Source organism: Balaenoptera ricei, chromosome 2, assembly GCF_028023285.1.
Source record: "Balaenoptera ricei isolate mBalRic1 chromosome 2, mBalRic1.hap2, whole genome shotgun sequence".
Lineage (NCBI taxonomy): Eukaryota > Metazoa > Chordata > Mammalia > Artiodactyla > Balaenopteridae > Balaenoptera > Balaenoptera ricei.
Genome location: NC_082640.1, coordinates 2,697,540 through 2,719,731, shown reverse-complemented (window position 1 = coordinate 2,719,731; position 22,192 = coordinate 2,697,540). Strand labels below are relative to the sequence as shown.

Genomic DNA, 22,192 nt, shown 5'->3' with positions numbered 1-22,192 from the left:
AAGCTCACCGATGTGAGGGCTGGCTGGGTCTGTGGCGCGCGTGTATCTGGGCAGGTCCTCCTCCAGCAGGTGATGACTCACTAAGCCCGTGCAGCTCTGCAAGAGGATGGGCTGCGTGTCAGTTTCAATTCCTTCTAGGCGCCTGGCAATTCTTTCTTTTCTGTGCAAGACACCAACAAAGGCGTGGTGAGCCACGGACATCAGTTCTCAGGCAACACTGGACACTGCTTTGCAAACTCTTCTACTTCCTAATTATGTACAACGAACACCTTACCTTTTCATGTCTGAAGATTCTTTCCTCTTTGGTTCAAAGATTTTTCTTAATTCTGCAACTAAAATAAGACAAAAAAGAAGAAAAAGATAGTCCAGTATTTAGTCGTCATGCATTCATTTTGTTCATTCATTCATTCATTCATTCATTCATGCAACATCTATTTATGGAACTCATATTTCTGTTCATGGCTCCCATGCAACAATGATACACAAAACGGACACAGTTCCTGCAGACTGTCTTATAATAGGGGGAGGCAGATGCCCCGTGAGTACGTGTACACACACACACACGCACACGCACATGCACAGGCACACAAAACGGACACAGTTCCTGCAGACTGTCTTATAATAGGGGGAGGCAGATGCCCCGTGAGTACGTGTACACACACACACACGCACACGCACAGGCACACAAAACGGACACAGTTCCTGCAGACTGTCTGTCTTATAATAGGGGGAGGCAGATGCCCCGTGAGTACGTGTACACACACACACACACACACGCACACGCACAGGCACACAAAACGGACACAGTTCCTGCAGACTGTCTTATAATAGGGGGAGGCAGATGCCCAGTGAGTACGTGTACACACACACACACGCACACGCACAGGCACACAAAACGGACACAGTTCCTGCAGACTGTCTTATAATAGGGGGAGGCAGATGCCCCGTGAGTACGTGTACACACACACACACGCACACGCACAGGCACACAAAACGGACACAGTTCCTGCAGACTGTCTTATAATAGGGGGAGGCAGATGCCCAGTGAGTACGTGTACACACACACACATGCACACGCACATGCACAGGCACACAAAACGGACACAGTTCCTGCAGACTGTCTTATAATAGGGGGAGGCAGATGCCCCGTGAGTACGTGTACACACACACACACGCACACGCACAGGCACACAAAACGGACACAGTTCCTGCAGACTGTCTTATAATAGGGGGAGGCAGATGCCCCGTGAGTACGTGTACACACACACACACGCACATGCACAGGCACACAAAACGGACACAGTTCCTGCAGACTGTCTTATAATAGGGGGAGGCAGATGCCCCGTGAGTACGTGTACACACACACACACGCACACGCACAGGCACACAAAACGGACACAGTTCCTGCAGACTGTCTGTCTTATAATAGGGGGAGGCAGATGCCCAGTGAGTACGTGTACACACACACACACGCACACGCACATGCACAGGCACACAAAACGGACACAGTTCCTGCAGACTGTCTTATAATAGGGGGAGGCAGATGCCCCGTGAGTACGTGTACACACACACACACGCACACGCACAGGCACACAAAACGGACACAGTTCCTGCAGACTGTCTTATAATAGGGGGAGGCAGATGCCCCGTGAGTACGTGTACACACACACACACGCACACGCACAGGCACACAAAACGGACACAGTTCCTGCAGACTGTCTTATAATAGGGGGAGGCAGATGCCCAGTGAGTACGTGTACACACACACACACGCACACGCACATGCACAGGCACACAAAACGGACACAGTTCCTGCAGACTGTCTTATAATAGGGGGAGGCAGATGCCCAGTGAGTACGTGTACACACACACACACGCACACGCACATGCACAGGCACACAAAACGGACACAGTTCCTGCAGACTGTCTTGTAATAGGGGGAGGCAGATGCCCCGTGAGTACGTGTACACACACACACACGCACACGCACATGCACAGGCACACAAAACGGACACAGTTCCTGCAGACTGTCTTATAATAGGGGGAGGCAGATGCCCCGTGAGCACGTGTACACACACACACACGCACACGCACATGCACAGGCACACAAAACGGACACAGTTCCTGCAGACTGTCTTATAATAGGGGGAGGCAGATGCCCAGTGAGTACGTGTACACACACACACACGCACACGCACATGCACAGGCACACAAAACGGACACAGTTCCTGCAGACTGTCTTATAATAGGGGGAGGCAGATGCCCAGTGAGTACGTGTACACACACACACACGCACACGCACATGCACAGGCACACAAAACGGACACAGTTCCTGCAGACTGTCTTATAATAGGGGGAGGCAGATGCCCAGTGAGTACGTGTACACACACACACACGCACACGCACATGCACAGGCACACAAAACGGACACAGTTCCTGCAGACTGTCTTATAATAGGGGGAGGCAGATGCCCAGTGAGTACGTGTACACACACGCACACGCACACGCACACAGACGCACGCACACACACGTCACAGGCTGGTCTAAGAAGTAAAACCATGGAGTAATAGGAGTGAGTTCTATTTCATCCACGGGAGCCAGAGGAGGCCTAACCCGTTAATCTCTCTCTCTAGCCAGCAGAAATCTCACTATCTGTTTTTTAGTTTTATCAGGTTTAACACAGTATTTCAAGCTTTCCATCATGCAAAACTGCAAACGTGTACAAAAGGAGAGACTAAAGTACTCTGAACCCCCATGTGCTATCAGCAAGCTCCACCAGTCAGGAGCTCACACCACTCCTATGTCACCCATCACTGACCTGTAAAGGTCTGTAGCTACCTGGTGGGGTTTCTAACGGTGTGTGACGTAGCACACCTCGAGCAACTGCAGTTTAGATTAACCCAGTTCCTAGGCCTCCCCTTACAGGCTTTCCCTGGAAGGAAACGTTAACATTTGCTTCCTGGCTGTAATTCAGGTGGACGATGGAAAAGGTAACGACCTCTACTCTCCTGGCAACGCCGGACGGTCAGACGAGCGCTCTGCTGATGCTGTGAGGGCCTCCTGTGACACTGGCCACAGGGATATTGCACGGAGAGGCCAAACAATGGTTCCTCTGGAGAAATGGCCAAACTTGGCAGAGAATCGAGGTCTCTCTCCTCGTCTCCTCCTCAATCACGTGAATTCATAAGGGCTCATCTGAGCAGCTCCCACTGAGGTCCTAGGAACAGAGAGCTGTGACAGCCCTGGGGCCCACGAAACATTTGCAAGGCTGAGTCAAAGCAGAAACTCACAGGATAGGGTATGAATGCATGGAATTTAATTTTCAGCTGCTTCAATTTCCATCTGATTTTTTTAAGTGGTTATTTTTATTTTTGGCTCTGCCGTGCGGCTTGTGGGATCTTAGTTCCCCGACCAGGAACTGAACCCAATCCATGGCAGTGAGAGCGCTGAGTCCTAACCACTGGACCGCCAGGGAAGTCCCTAAGTGGTTATTTTTGGTAGTGAGTCAAAACTGCATATGTGCGTGCACACACGACTTTTATACCGTCCTTTGATTGTGTTCAGAGATACTAGCCATCTTTCTATTAATTTATTTTTAAATGACAGCCACCTGAACAGTTAGCTGGATTGACTGTTTTCAAAAGACAGTTGGCTTCACAAGTCTCTCTGTCCGGTGGCCTTTGCAGGCACCAGAGCAGCTGGGGGTGGGCGTCTGGCTTCTCGCGTTCCACTGTATAAGGCAAGGGTTTGGTGACCGTGGTACCTCCTGCCTTTGGAGGAAGTGTGGCTTAGAGTAGCGTCCCAGGTAACAAATGAGCTCTAGTGAGACAATGGTGATAGAACTTTCGTGGCTGGTGGCACACATTTTGAAAATATTTTCGAGGAGGAGTATCAATGAATTACTTAAACCCCAAAGCAGAGAATGGAGCCGTATCTTTCATAAAACTGCTCCAGAAGCGGTTGAAACCAAATTCCAAGGACTCTGAGAAGTTTGTCTTAAACCCGTGCCCCCAACCCGGCACTGAGAAATGGAGTATACGAATAGGGTCTGAGTAGTACAGCGGCATGTTGCCTTTTCTCCTAAATGATTTCCACTAGGTAGACTATGGTCTGAATGTGTGTGCGTCCCGCCCCCCAAATTCATACGTTGAAATCCTAACCCCGAGAGTGAAGGTATGAGGAGGTGGGGCCTTAGGGAGGTGATGAGGGTCTGCCCTCATGAATGGGACCGATACCCTCATAAAGAGGCCGACGGAGCTCCGAAGCCCCATCACCATGGGAGGATGCCATGAGAAGTTGGCAGTTTGCAACCAGCAAGAGGGTCCTCAACAGAACCCGACCACGCTGTCGCCCTCATTTTGGACTTCCAGCCTCCAGAACGGTGAGCAATAAATTTCTGCTGTTTATAAACCATCCGAATGCACTAAGAACAAGCATGAAAGATATGAATGTAACGCACACAGGGCGGCATGTGATGTCCACTGGGAAAAATTAAGTAGGCTTCTCTGGGACTCATTTGCGACTGAAAGTCATTTTTATCTCATTAAAATTTGAAAAATTTCTATAGAAGTTATGCAACTGAAAACACTTAAGGAAAAATCCAGTGAAAAAGCTACGCAACACGCTCCTTCCTGACATTTCTTACTTCCCATAATCCGGAAGGAAAGGTCAACGAACGGGGAGACGGTGTGAACGTCCCATCCGCTACAAAACCATCCTTTTCCTACCGCCTTTACCGCCCCGCTTCAATATTCTGTGAGGACTAAGACAGTATGAGAAGGGGACAGACTGACGGTCAGAATATAGAAACTGAACCCCAAGAAGTCTGGTGCAGTGAGAGGAAGGAGAGGGACAGGGCAGGGGAGCCAAATTATCCTACTGTCCCTTTCTGGGCAAGACAGGCTGGGCGACCCACCAGCGAACACTGCCGTCCGATGGTCATTCACTGCTGGGTCGACGGCGTCTGAGGATAATATCGAGCTGACACACAGGTCTCGGGGTGCTGGCTCTGGAGCGGATCACAGATCACCATGGGGCGCTAATGGCCTCTCAAGTGGGAAATTTCTTGGTTGTGAGCTCTCTTCTGTAGGATGTTGAGGATCCCTGGCTCCCCGACTAAAAGCCAAATCAACCCCAGGCGCAACGCCACAAAAATGCTCCCAGGTGATTCCAAAGCCGCCTTTGGGATGCTACCATCCTCCACTGATCCCAGGACAGAGGGGACAAAGATAACACATAAGCAGCCTGCTTACTAGATGTCCTCCACACCCTGGGTTATGGTGACCACAGACACCACTAGCCCAGCACTGCCTTCTTTTCAATCAAGCCTAGATCCAAGCTCAAAACCATTTCAAGGCTTATAACCTTAGAGCCCTCTCTGATCATTTACTGAGGAACAAAATAAGGTCATAAATCAAGCTACACTTTAAATGGGCCCGTGAGCTTGTTAATTCTTCGTGGAAATCTATAGTGACTCTTCTAGGAAAATAAAAAATCCCTCCAGTAAATAAGTTACTTCTCAGTCTATTCTTTCTAACAAATTAATTCTTAAGGACCAAGACCTGCCTCACTCCTACGGACATGAGATAACAGAGAAAAGAAATGGGTGGAAAGCGAAAAGAAGGAACAGAGAGACATCTGGAGTTTGGTTCCCTTTCTCCAAGTCTACCATTTAAAAGCAAAATTAGTAAAACACACATGTAACATAATTACTCTGGTACACTTATTCCATGTGAAAACATGTCGGTTGTATAAAAGTGAAGGATGCTTTACTTGAAGGGCTGATGTGTGTGTGTACTTTTTTCATTCCTTTCCAGGAAATAGAAAACCTTCATATGGGCACGTGCAGTCCTTATTAGGCACCTCCCTGAGTTTTGGTTGGGTTTATTATAAAGCACTGGAAAAGAAGCTAATACTAAAAAATCATGGAAATTGCCCCGACTGCGGAAACACGTCATCACTCCACGTATCAGGTATAGAGACTACGGACTGTTCTATCACTGTTATCTTCTGAGTGCCAGTCCTGAATATAGTTTATTATTATTTATAAGCTCCCAAAAGCTTTCCTTCCTTTAAAATTTTTATATAATTTCAGACTCAGAAAAATTAAAAGACATCTTTCATATGCTAACATTTGTCACTACATTTGATTGATTTTTTTACCCTCTTTTTCTCTCCATATGTATATTTTTGTGTACATACACATGCATACAAATGCACATATTTACATATTAATCTTTCTGAATCATTTAAGAGTAGGTTGCAGCCTGATGCCCTTTATACCTCTAAATTTTTCAGTGTCTATTTCCTCAAAACAAGGAATAAGAATTTTTTAAAAATTAGATTCAAAAGCCATAATTCAATTGATGGTATGCTGTGTCATATGTATATAACTAAAACACGGTTCAGAAAACAGTGATATTCATCATCATAAATCCAGACAGAAACTAGCACAGCTGATCTAACTTCTGTTGTAACAAATTTTCTACTTTGCTTTCAAGTGCATTGAGACTTTTACCCTTATTATACCTGTGATTTTAGTCTGCTGCCCTTGTCTAAGCAATATGGATTCTGTGAGTCTATTTCTTCAGTTATTTCTTTTTTTTGTTTTTTTGTTTTTTAAAATTAATTTATTTATTTTTGGCTGCATTGGGTCTTTGTTGCTGCGCACGGGCTTCCTCGAGTTGCGGCGAGCGGGGGCTGCTCTTCGTTGTGGTGCATGGGCTCTAGGCGTGCGGGCTTCAGTAATTGTGGCATGTGGACTTAGTAGTTGTGGCTTGCAGGCTCTAGAGCGCAGGCTCAGTAGTTGTGGCTCACAGGCTCTAGAGCGCAGGCTCAGTAGTTGTGGCGCACGGGCTTAGTTGCTCCGCGGCATGTGGGATCTTCCCGGACCAGGGCTCGAACTTGTGTCCCCTGCACTGGCAGGCGGATTCCTAACCACTGCGCCACCAGGGAAGCCCTCTTCAGTTATTTCTGATGGGCCTTGTGTTGGTCATTTTCCAAGTAAGGCAATTTAAGGGACTTTGACATCAGGGCTATAATACTTTATAAAAATATTTAACTGCCTCATATACTTTGTAATAATATATAATACGAATACTCAGGATAACTGGGTCTGTTAGGTGCTTTTCTTGGGAAACATGGTTTCTTCAGTTAGTTCTGAGAACAGGCTTTCTGGTAAAGTTATTGTTGAGTTCAGTCTCCCAAGCCTGAGTACAGTAGAATCTTCCAAAGAAATATAAGTGGCAGGGGGACTGCCACGAACAGCTCTCTCCCTGCCTGCATTTGATACCACAGGCCAGATCCAGAATATTCTGAAGACTTATCTTTCTTCCCCAGGAGTAATCCCCTTTAACTTTTACACTTGGATGGCAGCCACTAATATAAAGACCAGCAACTTCTAAAATAAGTCATCACAAACCTAGAGGAATGAGGGGGAAACCTGATGGCTAAGAGAAGGGGCTTTTTGGGGAAAATAAAAAGGTTCTAAAATTGACTCTGCCGATCAATGCACGATTATGTGAATCTACCAAAAGCCACTGAACTGTCCACTTTAAATGGATGAATTGTATGGTATAGGAATTATGTGTCAATGAAACTGCTAAAAAAAAAAGTAGAGTCATATATTTGGTCCATTTCATAATTCCTAAATGGAAAATCTATTTTAATATGATAAGTTTTACACAGGTAAAGGGTCTCAATCCCTTGATTACCTGTTTGTGATACACAGTTAGAGGAAGTTCCTTAGAGAAAAACCAATGATCATTTTAGTGCTCAATTTCACGGAAGCAAAAATCCCTCACTAAATGAACAGGAAGAGACTTCTGTAAACTTATAAACATACATGAAACTCCATGCCATTAAAAGTCATAAGCAATTCCTATTTTTAACATGCTATTGCTAAGAACTGAGAGAATAACGAACATGGAAGTGGAAAGCTCACTGGTAATACCTGGGTCTTTGCAACCATGCCTGCCCAAATTGATAAAGAGTAAAGACTGTAAAATAAAACTATGGGAATTTAGATGAAATTCAGGGGAAGAGGGACTCCGATACTTTAAAAGCATGTTTTAAAGACCTTGCTAATTTATAAACATAAATCTGGTGAGTACATAAAGTTAATGATCTTTGATTGGTGAAAATCATGATTTTTATTACCAATTATGGTAAAATGTTTAATAAAGCTGGGTAATAAGCTTAGGCATTTTAAAATTTTGTTATATGTAGAGTTCCAAGTCGTTGAACCTTAAGGAATCTAGGCTCTCATATTGTTCTTAATTTTTATGATCTTAATATTGTCTATTATTCATCGAGAGAAGGAACTGGGGGCAGGGGAGAGAGGAAGAGGGAAAACTTTAGCTTTATATAACTTTCCCTAATCAGTCTAATCTAAGCTATTGCTAAAATCAAGTTGTTCATTCTTATTCTTTGTTTTGATCATCTTCATAGACTTTTACATTTGGCTCAGATTAAATTGAGTTTGTCTTTCACAAACAGTCTTAAAAAATTAGAAGGGCCTTTCCATTTCATACTTGGGGTTCCAGGTGGGAACCCTTCACGGCATCTGTCCTACCCTTGACTACGTGGCTTATGACCTGACTTAAACAGTTAATGGAGAACGAATGAGATCACAATGCCGTACATTTCACTTCTAGGTACTATGAACTATCAGAATTTTCTTCCTCCCACAAAATCTCACCCGCCTCCTTGTAATTCTAGACATTCTTCTTATTTTGGCCTCTGGAGCAACATAGAATAAGCCTCCATTTCAGTTGACAGTGTTGTTAAGTACTTGAAAATTGAAAAATTTCCCTGTTTAAGTTGTTTCCACCGGGCCAGATCCCTGGGGTCCTTCAAGTATCCATCTTCATCACCCTGTGTCCAGGTGTACAACCCATTCAGTTCCTCAGGATGCGTGCGAATTTGACAGTGGGCCTGTATAAACTGGATTTCGTTTCTAAAAGACTATTTTTTTTTCTGGTCTAATTTCTTCTGTGCTTGATCTCATGTGTTTTGTTGCTGCTTTTTTTTTTTTTTTGGGGGGGTTTTGTTTTTTTCAGAATAGAAAAAAATTCTGACCTTCCACCAAAGCTGTTTCTTCTTTTTTTTAATTTATTTTTTATTGAAGTATAGTTGTATAGTTGATTTACAATGTTTCAGGTGTACAGCAAAGTGATTCAGTCATATATATATATATATATATATGACTGTTCGGTGCTTTTCTATTATAGGTTACTACAAGATACTGAATATAGTTCTGTGCTATAGGTCCTTATTGTTTATCTATTTTATATATAGTAGTGTGTATCTGTTAATCCCAAACTCCTAATTTATCCCCCCCCGCCCCTGTTTTCCCCTTTGGTAACCATAAGTTTGTTTTCTATGTCTGTGAGTCTGTTTTGTAAATAAGTTCATTTGTATCGGTGTTTAGATTCCACATATAAGTGATATATGATATTTGTCTTTCTCTGTCTGACTTCACTTAGTATGATAATCTCTAGGTCCATGCATGTTACTGCAAATAGCATTATTTCATTCTTTTTTATGGCTGAGTAATATTCCATTGTGTATATGTACTGCATCTTCTTTATCCATTCCTCTGTCACTGGACATTTAGGTCACTTCCATGTCTTGGCTATTGTAAATAGTGCTGCTATGAACATAGGGGTGCCGGTATCTTTTTGAATTAGAGTTTTCCTCTTGTCTGGGTATATGCCCAGGAGTGGGATTGCTGGAAAAGCTGTTTCCTCTGAAGTAAGGGTTACACAGCTCATTTGGGATGAAGACAGTTTGTGAGCTGGTACTCCCCTGCGTTAGTGTTACAGTTGGTAGAAACAAAGTTCAGGTAATGTTCACATCATTTCGCGGGCAGAACTAGGCGCAGTGGGCTGGTAGCTGATGCAAATATTTGACTGCGTATGCGTCTTACCCAATGAGAATACGAATTCACCAAACGTGTGAGTACCTACTTGGGTAAGAAGAGAGATGTTTCTGATGCAGTCTGCACTGCCTGCCCAGTGTGTAGCCCAGTTGGGAGCTGAAAGATATCAAGTGTAAATGCCTTTCCTAGCTCTGGAAAGCGTCAGGGGCTGGAAGCAGTGGGAGGGGGCGGACAGAGAAGAAATGGGCAAATGAGCGGAACCCACCACCCGTGCAGAAGGTGAAAGGTAGGAGAGAGATGAGGTGAGGCTGATTGTAGGACCCCTCTCTCATCCTCTGCACCAGCCTCCAGTGAAAGCCTGAGGATACCTAGAGTGAAAGGAGGGAACCTGTGGGAAGGTGAGGTCTAACCGTGCAACAAGAGACGTACTTTGAGGTTGATTCCTGGAAGAGACAGGAAAGTGCACAGAGGAGAGCAGAGCTGGGGGTTAGTGTAGGGGCCTCCTCCAAGAAAGTCAGGTCACACAGCACTTGCACGCCCTGTACACTTGTCAACCATCTAGAAGCCTCACCTTTAGGGAGGGCAGCTAAAAGCTGAGCATCGATTCCTCTTTTGTGGTTAGCAAGCGGTTCTTTGTCTTCAAGCAAGAACTCTTTCTGAAAGCTAAAAATAATTCCATTAAGAAAATGTTTAAAGTCATTTTAAACCCTGGTATCTGATATGAACCAAAACAGTGCAGAACATAAAAATTATGCTACTGTTATACATAGTTAAACATGTGTGTGTAGATCACAAGTGAAAAGTTTTATTTGGGGGAGTTAATTGGTAGCTTTTTTCAATTATTTATGGTTTTGTTAATATGATTTTTGGGTGCAGCTAAATAATTACATCAGCATAGGCGGGGGCGTGGCCTAGGGGAGTAAAAACATTGCTGCGCTGGGAGTCAGATGCCTTGGCTCAGACCGACAACCTCTTCGAGAGTCACCAAGAGCTGTGCAAGCTTGGATCACTCATTCAACCTCTCTGTGCTACAGCCTTCCTCAGAAAATCAGCAACTTGTCTAGGTGATCTACATGCTTTCCTCTGGGTTGAAATCAAAGTAACAAATGCCTTCAAACAAACAAGAAATCAAAGCATGGTGAAGAGGTCTGAAAGGTTCATGAAAACTTGTCTGGGAAAAACAAGAAATGAAAAGGGGAGACGAAGAAAGGAACTGAGCACTTGCTTCGCACTTGCTTCGCACTTGCTTCGCACTTGCCTTCTACAGGAAGCAAGCGTATCCGGGTAGGAACTAGCTTCACAAGACCCTCTGGGGTGTGAACTCCTCAGTGTGTGCCGGTGCAGGCTTAACAACCGGCTCCCTCCTCCACCCACCCTGCCCGCCGCCCCGCAAAGCACCTGTTTGGCAGCATTTGCTGGTGGTGTAAACACTCCCCCGGCACTGTCGCTCTTCCAGCTCCCCCATGGCTCAGTGACCTATGCACACGGGCACACTCGCTGGGGGTGAGGGGTGCGAGCCGGTCCCAGCACCCCTGGAACTACTGTCAGCCTCGGCTTCCAGATCATGAAACCGTGCGAGGCTTTGCCCATGCGGCAAGAACAGTACAGGAGGCGCACATCTTGTTCCTGCGCCTATACTGTGTGCCGTCGCCCCAAGACTCGGTACCCACAAGTTCAAGGTCTCCGTGGGGACGTGCCAGGAGTTGGGTAAGACAGAGCTGCTGCCTCGCAGGAAGAAAACGAACCTAGGGAAACAGGAAACTCATCTTCCTCAGCGACACGATCACCTCTGGAGAGGCGGCAATAGGCCTGCAAACACACCCAGTGCGAAGCTGACCTTCCCTGTTGATGGTCCACTGTCTGTGCTTGTGCCTGGCAGGGGTGCGTGCCCACAGAGGCCCGAGGGGAGACTGAGGAAGTGTTGTGCGTGCCACGTTAGGGGGCGCGTGGATTACCTATATCCCATACATAAACTAAATTAAATGTCAAGGATCGCCTGCACATTCCAAAGTATGGCCATCCCATCTTCCTAGAGCCAAGCTCATCTCAAATCTTAGTTACTGCTTATAACTGTGCAATGGGAATGGATGACGAGTGCCACGTTCACATCATTCACTAAAGAGTCTTGAGAATGAGTAGTCTTTGTAAACCACACTCCAGTTGCCTTGAAGATCCTAAGCAGGTGAGAAACTTGGAATTAGCCCTGACTTCTCAAGAGTGAATCGTAATGCAGAGACAGTTCTTCTCAGTGTTTTTTCAGGGGTGTGATGTAGTCTAAACCTAAAAATTTAAACAACTGCAGAAAGGTACCCTACTTAAGGAATGGCACGCTATTTTAACTGACTATTTAACTGCTCGAAATATCCGGATAAAGTTCTGTACTGTCTTTGCGAAATGAAAATCTCAGGAAAAAAATCCTGTATTACAATGAAATGATGCAGCCCCTGAAATATTCAGCTCCTCTGGCCATTGACCTTGGGGTACAAATATATTGTCTCATACTTTCAAAAATAAACATCTGTGTTTCTATCTTTCCCCTTTCATCTGCTCATCAAAAAGCTCAATGAAGCCACTAATAAAGACTAAGAAACTACCCCCTAGTTAAACATTTTGCTGAACTTTCACAGAGTGGGGTTCACAAGCCATCACCCTACACCCCTGGCTTCACACGCACTTTTCTTGAAACAAACTACAAATGTGTTTGTGCCGATGGGAAGGACAGCCTCTTACAGGTGGTCAGAAACCAATGGAAAACCAGAGCACATTGGGAAAATCTCTCCGGCCTCTTCATGTGGTTCACTGTAAATGCTGTTTCCTCCTGATTCTCACCTCTCCTGCTTCCTTCCATCCTGGCTGAGTCCTGCTCCTGGTCTGGGCCTCAGTTTAAGGTTGTTTCCTTAAGAAAGAACCCTCTGACCCAGTGTCTGTCCCACCAGAGCCGAATCTATATTATGCACCTCTGTTATTCTGTCTCATGTTATCCTGTTTTCCCATTTACAGAACATATTACAAGTGTCTCATTTTAAATTACTGATTTTTAAGAATATTTTTAAAAAATCAATAAATGTATAGGGAATGAATGAAGGAATGGCTCCAGTAAAATACTTCAAATGTCTAGTATGACTCACTCTGAAGTGTTTTATGTATACATTTTATACACTGTTGATGTGATGGGGCCAAGAGCATTAGAAATACTGAGACTAATTAGAAGGGCGTGTATTTAATAACATCAGTTATAAGCTTGCTTTCTCCCTCCCTTCCTTTCCTTTCTTCCTCTCCTTCTTTCTTCCTTAGAATAACATATAATTGGGAAAACATCTCTCCTTATTACCTTTGCCCACCTGGCATGCATGTATGAAAATATGTGTATGTTTGCCCGCTTATGAAGTATTCCATTTTTCAAGTCTCCATCTTCGAGCTGAACTTTTCTTATTGGAATCCACATGGTCATCTTCACGTTTGTTCTTGCTTCTACTGCCTCTCTCTCCTATTTTCACCCAATGGCTGCTAACTTCTGAGGAAGCAGATGAGCAGGTGGAAAGAATAAGGAGGATGGGTCGGAACCAATGGCCCTGACTTAAGATTGTCACAGAGCTGTGACTGACGCGAGATCCCCCAAATCGGGGCTTCCCTGGTGGCGCAGTGGTTGAGAATCTGCCTGCCAATGCAGGGGACACGGGTTCGAGCCCTGGTCTGGGAAGATCCCACATGCCGCGGAGCAACTAAGCCTGGGAGCCACAATTGCTGAGCCTGCGCGTCTGGAGCCTGTGCTCCGCAACAAGAGAGGCCGCGACAGTGAGAGGCCCGCGCACCGCGATGAAGAGTGGCCCCCGCTTGCCGCAACTAGAGAAAGCCCTCGCACAGAAACGAAGACCCAACACAGCCAAAAATAAATAAATTAATTAAAGGTGTCCTTAAAAAAAAAAAAATAGGTGAAGTCTCCAGACCTACATAATAAAATCTTTATTAAAAAAAAAAAAAAAAAAGATCCCCCAAATCAACGTGAAACCAGGTTTTGAAAAAGGTCACGTCTCTGCCCTGGACTTTCGATGCCCGAGGGTACTAGGCAGCAGTGAAAATGCCGGCAAGACACGCTGGTAAAGAAGTCTGGACTCTTCGTGAATGAGTAACCCCTTCTGATCATCACGGCTGGTGAGACACTTACAAAGGCCGCCCCTACCCCAAAGCCCTAACAGCACGTCCTCTTGCTTTTCTGAATCAGAGGCACCCAGAGCAGCATTACCGGTGGGGCCCATCCTCAGCTCACACAACTGGTGACTCCAAACCTAAGCTTCGGATGCTGGGTTGCATTCTTCCTCATCGTCACCCACTCGGGGACCAGGGGTCTCTGCCTGGACAACCTCTGTGGGTCTTGGTGGGTTGCCACAGCTCCAGGTGGGATCCTCTATTTCAGCATGAAACTATCTCTCCATATATAATGAAGACATGCTACAGTCTTCATTTTTTGGAATTATAATTTAAAAAGCTTCTAATATGAAGAAACACCTTTACTATGTCTTATCTACCTTCATCTCCTCTGAAATGCAGCTCACTCTTCATGACTAATCTTTTCATGCTTCTAGCTCTTTCCTTCTGCTTCAGTAATCTAAAAAGAGCTTGCCCTTTGCTTCCATGATAATTTTTTTTTAATGTGTCCCATTAACCTACTTAAATGCCCAGCAGTAGCAACAAGGGGAAATTTTATTAAAGTGAGAGCAGGATATTCTGCTGTTATTACCTTCTATCTTTTACACAATGTGGGACATAGTATTACAATAACTGTTCAGTATCCACACAGTGAAGGGCTCCCTGACATCTGCTCACTCTTCTATTGAAGCTTAAGTTACAAGATAGGGGAGATGAAATCCATTGCCTCATATTTTCACCTCTGGTGTCTGGGTGACTAGATTTCTTTGAAGGAGGCAGGTTCTTGTATTTCCAGCCCATTTTACACTTAGGAGCATAGCAAGGGGGCCACTGTTTTAATAGGTGCACGTGAAATAACACCGTTCTAGAACGGCTGTGTCCTCTGAGTCCCTCTCCACTGAAGTCACTGAGCTGCACTCACAGTTCACATTTTTCCTTCCCAACCCCCTTCCTGTTCTTCCATTCTCTTAGTCACTTACCAGGTCTATTACAGCTAAACCGACCTGCTAGGGACGTATCGGGAATGAAGCTGCTGTGGTCTGAATGTCTGTGTTCCCCCAAATCCATAGGTTGAAATCCTGACACCCAAAGGTGATAATATTAGGAGGTGGGGCCTTTGGAAGGTGATTAGGTCATGACGGTGGAGCCCTCATGAATGAGATTAGCGCCCTTATAAAAAGAAACCCAGAGGGCTCCCTGGCCCATTCCACTAAGAGCAGATATAAGAAATCAGGGGCTTCCCTGGTGGCGCAGTGGTTGAGAATCTGCCTGCCAGTGCAGGGGACACGGGTTCAAGCCCTGGTCTGGGAAGATCCCACATGCCGCGGAGCAACTAGGCCCGTGAGCCACAACTACTGAGCCTGCGTGTCTGGAGCCTGTGCTCCGCAGCGGGAGAGGCCGCGATAGTGAGAGGCCCGCGCACCGCGATGAAGAGTGGCTCCCGCTCGCCGCAACTGGAGAAAGCCCTTGCACAGAAACGAAGACCCAACACAGCCAAAAATAAATAAATAAATAAATAATTAAAAAAAAAAAAAAAAAGAAATCAGCAGTGGGCAACCCAGAAGAGGACCCTCACCCCACCACGGTGCACCCTGATCTTGGACTTCCAGCCTCTGGATGTGAGAAATAAATTTCTATTGTTTATCAGCCACCCAGTCAACGGTAGCCTGAACAAACTAAGACATAAGCCTTAGCTTCTATTAAAAAGATGGCGAAGATGAGAAATACGGGAGATTGTGTCAAGCACTAGAAGAGTGAGATTTCACGAGTCAAGTAAGACAACCTTACTGATAACTCTGCCTCCTCGCCTGACACTAAGATGTGCATGCAATTCATCAAAGCTTTACCCCATCCAGTGCGTTCACAAGGTCAATGCTAACATTTTCAAATGCAGAGCCAGGCTCAGCCTGGCGAGGACAGCGGTGACACAACTGTGTATCCCAATGCTACTGAAATACAAACTTTGTAAGGAAAGAAACGATGTCTTACGTAATACATTAGGAACAAGAGCATCCGAGTGGAATGAGGGGTAGATCTGGGTTGGGTCCTTCCAGCATAATAAAGTGTATGTTGAAAGCCACACCTGGGTGTGTAAGAGATAATTATTTTGTGCCTGTACTTGAAAATCTCAAAACCTGTTAGGGATAGCGATGTACTAGGAGGCATCTGAGATACAGCTGCCTTGTTTGGTACACACTTTAATTTTTGTATTATCTCATATCAGTTATGATGTACTGCATCAGGTAATCAAATTAGCACCCATAATATCCTGCAGCCAATGGAATTGAAGTGCAGAAAGGTTAAGAGACCAGGCAGCAAGAACTCACCTGGACAGAGGGGTGGGTGGATGGGTGGAGGGAGGGAGGTAAGGGGAGAAGAAAGGGTAGAAGGAAGGGAGACAGGGAGGAGGAGCAGGATAGATCCTTTCTTAAAAAATGAAGAGCTCCCTTACTCGAGGGATAGATTGCAAAAAGGACATCCCATGCTTAGAGGCAGGTATGAGACAGAAAAGATAATAGCCCTTGACAAGTGTGTAATTATAGAGATACCAATAGTCGGTTTTGCAAATAGTTCCCATAAAAAGCATTAAATACAAAAAGAATCTTTGCTAGCTGAGTGTACTAAGTCAGCTCGCTTCGCATGTTTTAACAAGTCAAACTCTGGGGAAAAAACATTTTTTTTCAAACATTTAAAACTCATGAATTAGGAATGTAGGAGAATAATTTCAAAAGCTCTTACAAATCTTCAAAACTTAAGATTCCTTGAGCAAAGACTACTTTACCTTGGAACTATTCTTTGACGCGGGAATCCAGCAAGGCTTAAGTTTTTCTTGTTCAAATCTAAGGGGAAAGAAATAATATAAGATTGAAATACCCACACAGTCAGTTAAAACCCAAAAAAAAAAACTCCAATGGGAAAAAAAATTCTTCAGCCTCCCTTTGAGAGCATTTAAGAAAAAGGAAACCATGAACCAGAAATATGAATACAAAAAGGACACCTTTATGAAGCAAATTCCACCACATACATTTTACTTAGGCAAGTTTTTTTGGTTTTGGTTTTGGTTAACAGTAGCCAAGATACTCCATGGGTTAAAAAAAAAAAATTCTGACATAGTTCAATGCTATCATTTAAATTCTCTATGGCTACAAGAGTAACTCAAAGCAATTAAATACTGAAAAACATGGATATTATCCTCAGGAAAAAAAAAAAAAAAAAGGAGCGAAAAAAATTAAACAATTTTGGTCCAGGTAACCAGGAAGGTTGAAAGTCATCACTGCCTGATATATTTGAGATGCTTTTAAAGAATGCGTGGTGGGGGGCAGGCACATGAGGGGTTGATGAACGGGGGGGGCGGGAACACTTCAGCTGTGTTTTTATTGCCTTCATTAAGATCTAAATAATAACGATACATCAAATTGGCCACTTATTTATTTTTGAAGACAAGACATATATTATGTAAAGACAGCTGGTAACAATCCCATCCAGCAAAAACACGCATCGAGTGAGCTGGTTAATGAAAACCAGGCACAGACAAATTTATAGCCAGCTTTGGGTAAGTAATCTGTTTTACAGGTTTTGGCATATAGCAACCGTTTGTCCACCCAGAAAACCACAATTAGACCACTTACAGAAATTCCTTCCCCCAAGGAAATTCCTTTTACTGTTTAATATTTGGGGGCAGAAGCTTGAGGAAAAGGAGGTACAAGATATACCAGATGCCGACATGTCATTAGTCATTAAAATACATCCTGAATCCCGGAATTTGGAAATTCCGACCAACTAGAGAAATACAAAAACACGAAATGTATATTGCCAGTTAAACATCTAGGCTTTTCTGCTAATTACACAAATATCTTTGTGACATGTTTAGAAAAAGAGAACTCAGTTCAAAAAGCTATCAAAGCACAGGGAGATCAGCTCGGTGCTCTGTGTCGACCTAGATGGGTGGGATAGGGAGGGTGGGAGGGAGGTTCAAGAGGGAGGGGATATGGGGATATATGTGTGCATATGACCGATTCACTTTGGTGTACAACAGAACTTAACACAGCATTGTAAAGCAATTATACTCCAATAAAGATGTAAAAAAAAAAAAAAGCTATCAAATATTGTAGAAGAAAATTCCTGAATCTGATGCCTCAATTGTTCAAATCACTTCCTAATCGTGCGTACCAATTATACTCCAATAAAGATGTAAAAAAAAAAAAAAAGCTATCAAATATTGTAGAAGAAAATTCCTGAATCTGATGCCTCAATTGTTCAAATCACTTCCTAATCGTGCATTTGGGCTAGAAAATACTTTTATAGACAATGGCTGAATTTCCAATGTGTCATTCAAGATAACCTAAGCATTTCTTTTTGGTTCAATCAGTGAACTGAATCTGAGATGTCACTTCAGCAGTTACATTGAAAGCACATCTTTTCCTCTGGGCTCAAAAGGAAGCCACTAAAAAGACAACATTCTGTTCCAAACAGTCTCCCATGAAGATTTCGTAAAAAGACAAACACCACTGCCTACTGGAAATAATTCAGTAGATATAACATTTGGTTTAGAAAAATATTTTAGCTAAAGTACAGCACATCCAGAACTTAATCCAAAGTTTGGGCATTCCAATTTAATCTGCAGTGTTTCCTCCATAAAGGCTTTAGTGGTTTAGCAATATCTTTAACTTACAACAGAAAAAAAAAAGTCATGTTTCTCAGCAATCACAAGACAAGCTAACTTATAAAGTCAATGAGACATTTAAGGTATCCTTTGAGAAAACAGAACCGTATAACAGGGGCATCCAAGATAAGATGGACGATGCAAGACAGTCACGATGTTATAAAATAGACACTTCAGTGCATTTTCCATTTCTCTCGCCTTACCTTGTTTCTCAGAGAACTTGAAAGCTCCCGAGTAGCTAGAAATCCCTGGGCTTCTGAACATGGTTGCACACAGAAAGTTCAGGGACAGAGCCTGCTCTACAGCTAATTCTCAACCAGCCACGGCCTGCGGCCCGTCTGAGCAAAACTGGGTTGAGCTTTTCACAGCGCAGGGCTACAGCAATCAGGCACTGGTGTCCTTGAGTGTATAGTAAACGAAAAGCAAGAGACTGCAGGCTAGAAAAGCTCAAACCCCGTAATCAGATTACAAGCAGAATTTAGGCCTGTGGATGCTGAAACAGACTGGATTCCAGGGATGGGACATTTATGAGGTTACTACTTCAAAGCCATGGCTGAATCACAGCTTCTGCTTAGGAGACAATGCTGTAACCTAACTACCATCGGGAGAGTCAGGACAACACCTCCCTGCCTTAAAAATAAACAAACAAATAAAAACAAAACCATACAAAGACTCTCAATGTACTGGGAAGAAGGGAAGACTCCTAAGTATTCCCAGGCTGCTCCGAGTCTGGCTTTGGCTAAGTTCAATGAAATACTTTATCGAACAGGGAGCCAAAATCCCATAGTTAAGAGTTAAGATTATGAACAACATATGAGTGAAATTGTGGGAAAAGAAAAGACAGACATTACTAGAGGTTCAAAAATTTTAATTTGAGACAGAAGCTCTTAAGTATTACTTATTCTACTGACACTGTTTATTTTATTTTTTAAAAAAACATTTTAAAATAAATTTATTTATTTATTTGTTTATTTTTGGCTGCGTTGGGTCTTCGCTGCCGCACGCGGGCTTTCTCTAGTTGGGGTGAGCAGGGGTGACTCTTTGTGGTGGTGCGCGGGCTTCTCATTGCGGTGGCTTCTCTTGTTGGGAGCATGGGCTCTAGCTGCACGGGCTTCAGTAGTTGTGGCACGCGGGCTCAGTAGTTGTGGCTCGCAGGCTCAGTAGTTGTGGCACACGGGCTTAACTGCTCCCCAGCATGTGGGATCTTCCTGGACCAGGGATCGAACCCGTGTCTCCTGCATTGGCAGGCGGATTCTTAACCACTGCGCCAGCAGGACGTGAGAACTTCAGTTTTGTAGTAAACCCAAACCTGCTTTAAAGACATTTTTTAGAGCAGGTTTGGGTTTACTACAAAAGTGAAGTTCTCACATACTCCCCACCCCACACCCACACAGCCCTCCCCATCATCGACATCCCCCACCAGATGCCACATGTGTTACCAAGGATGAACCCTGGTAACACTGATACATCATAATCATCATAGTTTAACCGCAGGGTTCGCTCTTGGTGTTGTACATTCTATGGGCTTGGACAAACATACAATGACACGTACCCATCATTTTCTCTGCCCTCAAAATCCTCTGTGCTCTGCCTATTCACCTCCCTCCCTTGGAGACCACTGATGTTTTTATGTCTCCATAGTTTTGCCTTTTCCAGAATGTCATATAGTTGGAATCATACAGTATGTAGCCTTTTCAGATAGGCTTCTTTCACTTAGTACGTAGTATGCATTTAAGGGTGCCCCATGTCTTTTCATGGCTTGACAGCTCATTTCTTTTTAGTGCTGAATAGTATTCTGGATTATAACTGGATGTAGCACAGTTTATTTCTCCATTCGCCTACTGAAAGACATCTTGGTTGCTTCCAAGTTTTGGCAATTATGAATAAAGCTGCTCTAAACACCCATTGTAGGTTTCTGCATAGGCTATACATTTTCAACTCCTTTGGGTAAACACCAAAGAAAGAGTATGATTGCTGGATTATATGGTAAGAGTATGTTTAGTTTTGTAAGAAACTGCCAAAGTGGCTGCACCATCCTGCATTCCTACCAGCAATGACGAGAGTTCTTGTTGTTCCCCATCCTCGCCAGCATTGGGTGGTGTCAGTGCTGTGGTTTTGGCCATTCTGATAGGTGTGTAGTGGCATCTTACTGCTGTTTTAATTTCCATTTCCCTGATGACACAGGATGTGGGGCATCTTTTCAAGGGCTTATTTGCCATCTGTATCTATTCCTTGGTGAGGTGTCTTTTCAGGTCTTTGGCCCAAATTTTATTCAGTTGTTTGTTTTCTTATTGTTGAGTTTTAAGAGCTTTTTGTATATTTTGGATAACAGTTCTCTATCAGATGCATCTTTTGCAAATATTTTCTCCCAGTCTGTGGTTTTTCTAATTCTCTTGATATTGTCTTTCCCAGAACCGAAGTTTTTAATTTTAATGATGCTCAGCATATCAATTATTTTTTCATGGATCGTGTCTTTGGTGTTGCATCTAACAAGGCATCACCATATCCAAGGTCATCGAGGTTTTCTCCTAGGTAATCTTCTGGCAGTTTTATAGTTTTGTGTTTTACATTTACGTTTATGATCCATTTTAAGTTATTTTCCATGCCGGGTGTAAGGTCTGTGTCTAGATTCTTTTTTTTTTTTTTTTTTTTTTTTTTTACATTTGAATGTCCAGTTGTCCCAGCACCAGTGGTTGAAGAAACTATGTTTGCTCCACTGTTTTGCTTGGGAGTCTCTGCTCCTTTAAGTAAGACACGACTCCCTGTATTGGCCTGTGTCTCTAATCTTAGGGGCAGTGGTTTGCTCCTCCCAATTCTTAGGGACCCAAGAAGAATTGTAGATTTTTCAGTCTGTTCAGCTTTGTACTTGTTGTTGGGATGAAGTGGTGACTTCCGAGCTCCTTACATGCAGAACCGGAAATGCTGGAGTCTGCTGTTGATTTTTAACTGCAACGTGTAGCTGGTGGGGCTAAGCAGTGATAAGGCAACTCCAAGACAAACACGCGATAATTAGAGACTCTGACCATCTGACAGCCAAAAGGAGCACCGAAGAGAGCCTAGGACGATCGTCTCCTTTACAAGATGAGGAGGAAACAGAGGGCTAGAGAAGCAACTTGTGCTGGGTACACACTTGCTGAGTGATGGAGCCGTAGGGTCCTGAGGGGAAGGGTGGGATCGAGACATGATTTGCCCCCATTCACCACCACCCCCGCCCCGCCAAGGAGGCAGCGACCCTGAGTCTGTCCATCTTTGTATGTTTAGTACTGAACACTTACCTGCTGCATAGCTGGCCTGCAGTGAATGTTTGCTGAATGGTCATAGGAAATAATGGAATACTCTTTTCCTAAAGGCTAGAGGTACCATTCTAAAATGATTTGCGTTGAATTTATATCCTGCTTTCAAACCAGACTGATTTAAACTGATTTCTAAACGACAAACTTCACTTGGAAAGGAAGACTTATACAGCAAATTCATTAAGGCGCGGCGACGGAAGGCACATTGGC

The 22,192-nt window shown here is 44.0% G+C and overlaps 1 protein-coding gene across 17 annotated transcripts in view; it reads right to left on the bottom strand.

Moving 5' to 3' along the window:
* The window catches only part of SVIL (supervillin), a 241,499-nt gene that overhangs the window by 86,431 nt on the left and 132,876 nt on the right, over positions 1-22,192 (bottom strand). For 8 of the 17 annotated variants that reach the window (XM_059909405.1, XM_059909414.1, XM_059909428.1 and 5 more), the window contains exons 3-6: positions 16,809-16,866; positions 10,452-10,543; positions 275-332; positions 9-160 (exon numbers count right to left, since the gene is read on the bottom strand). In XM_059909405.1, coding sequence (XP_059765388.1) covers positions 9-160; positions 275-332; positions 10,452-10,543; positions 16,809-16,866 — 360 coding nt within the window. Of the gene's footprint in view, positions 1-8; positions 161-274; positions 333-2,998; positions 3,218-10,451; positions 10,544-16,808; positions 16,867-22,192 lie in introns of all 17 variants that reach the window. The other 9 variants (XM_059909480.1, XM_059909472.1, XM_059909438.1 and 6 more) reach the window with 3 other exon arrangements.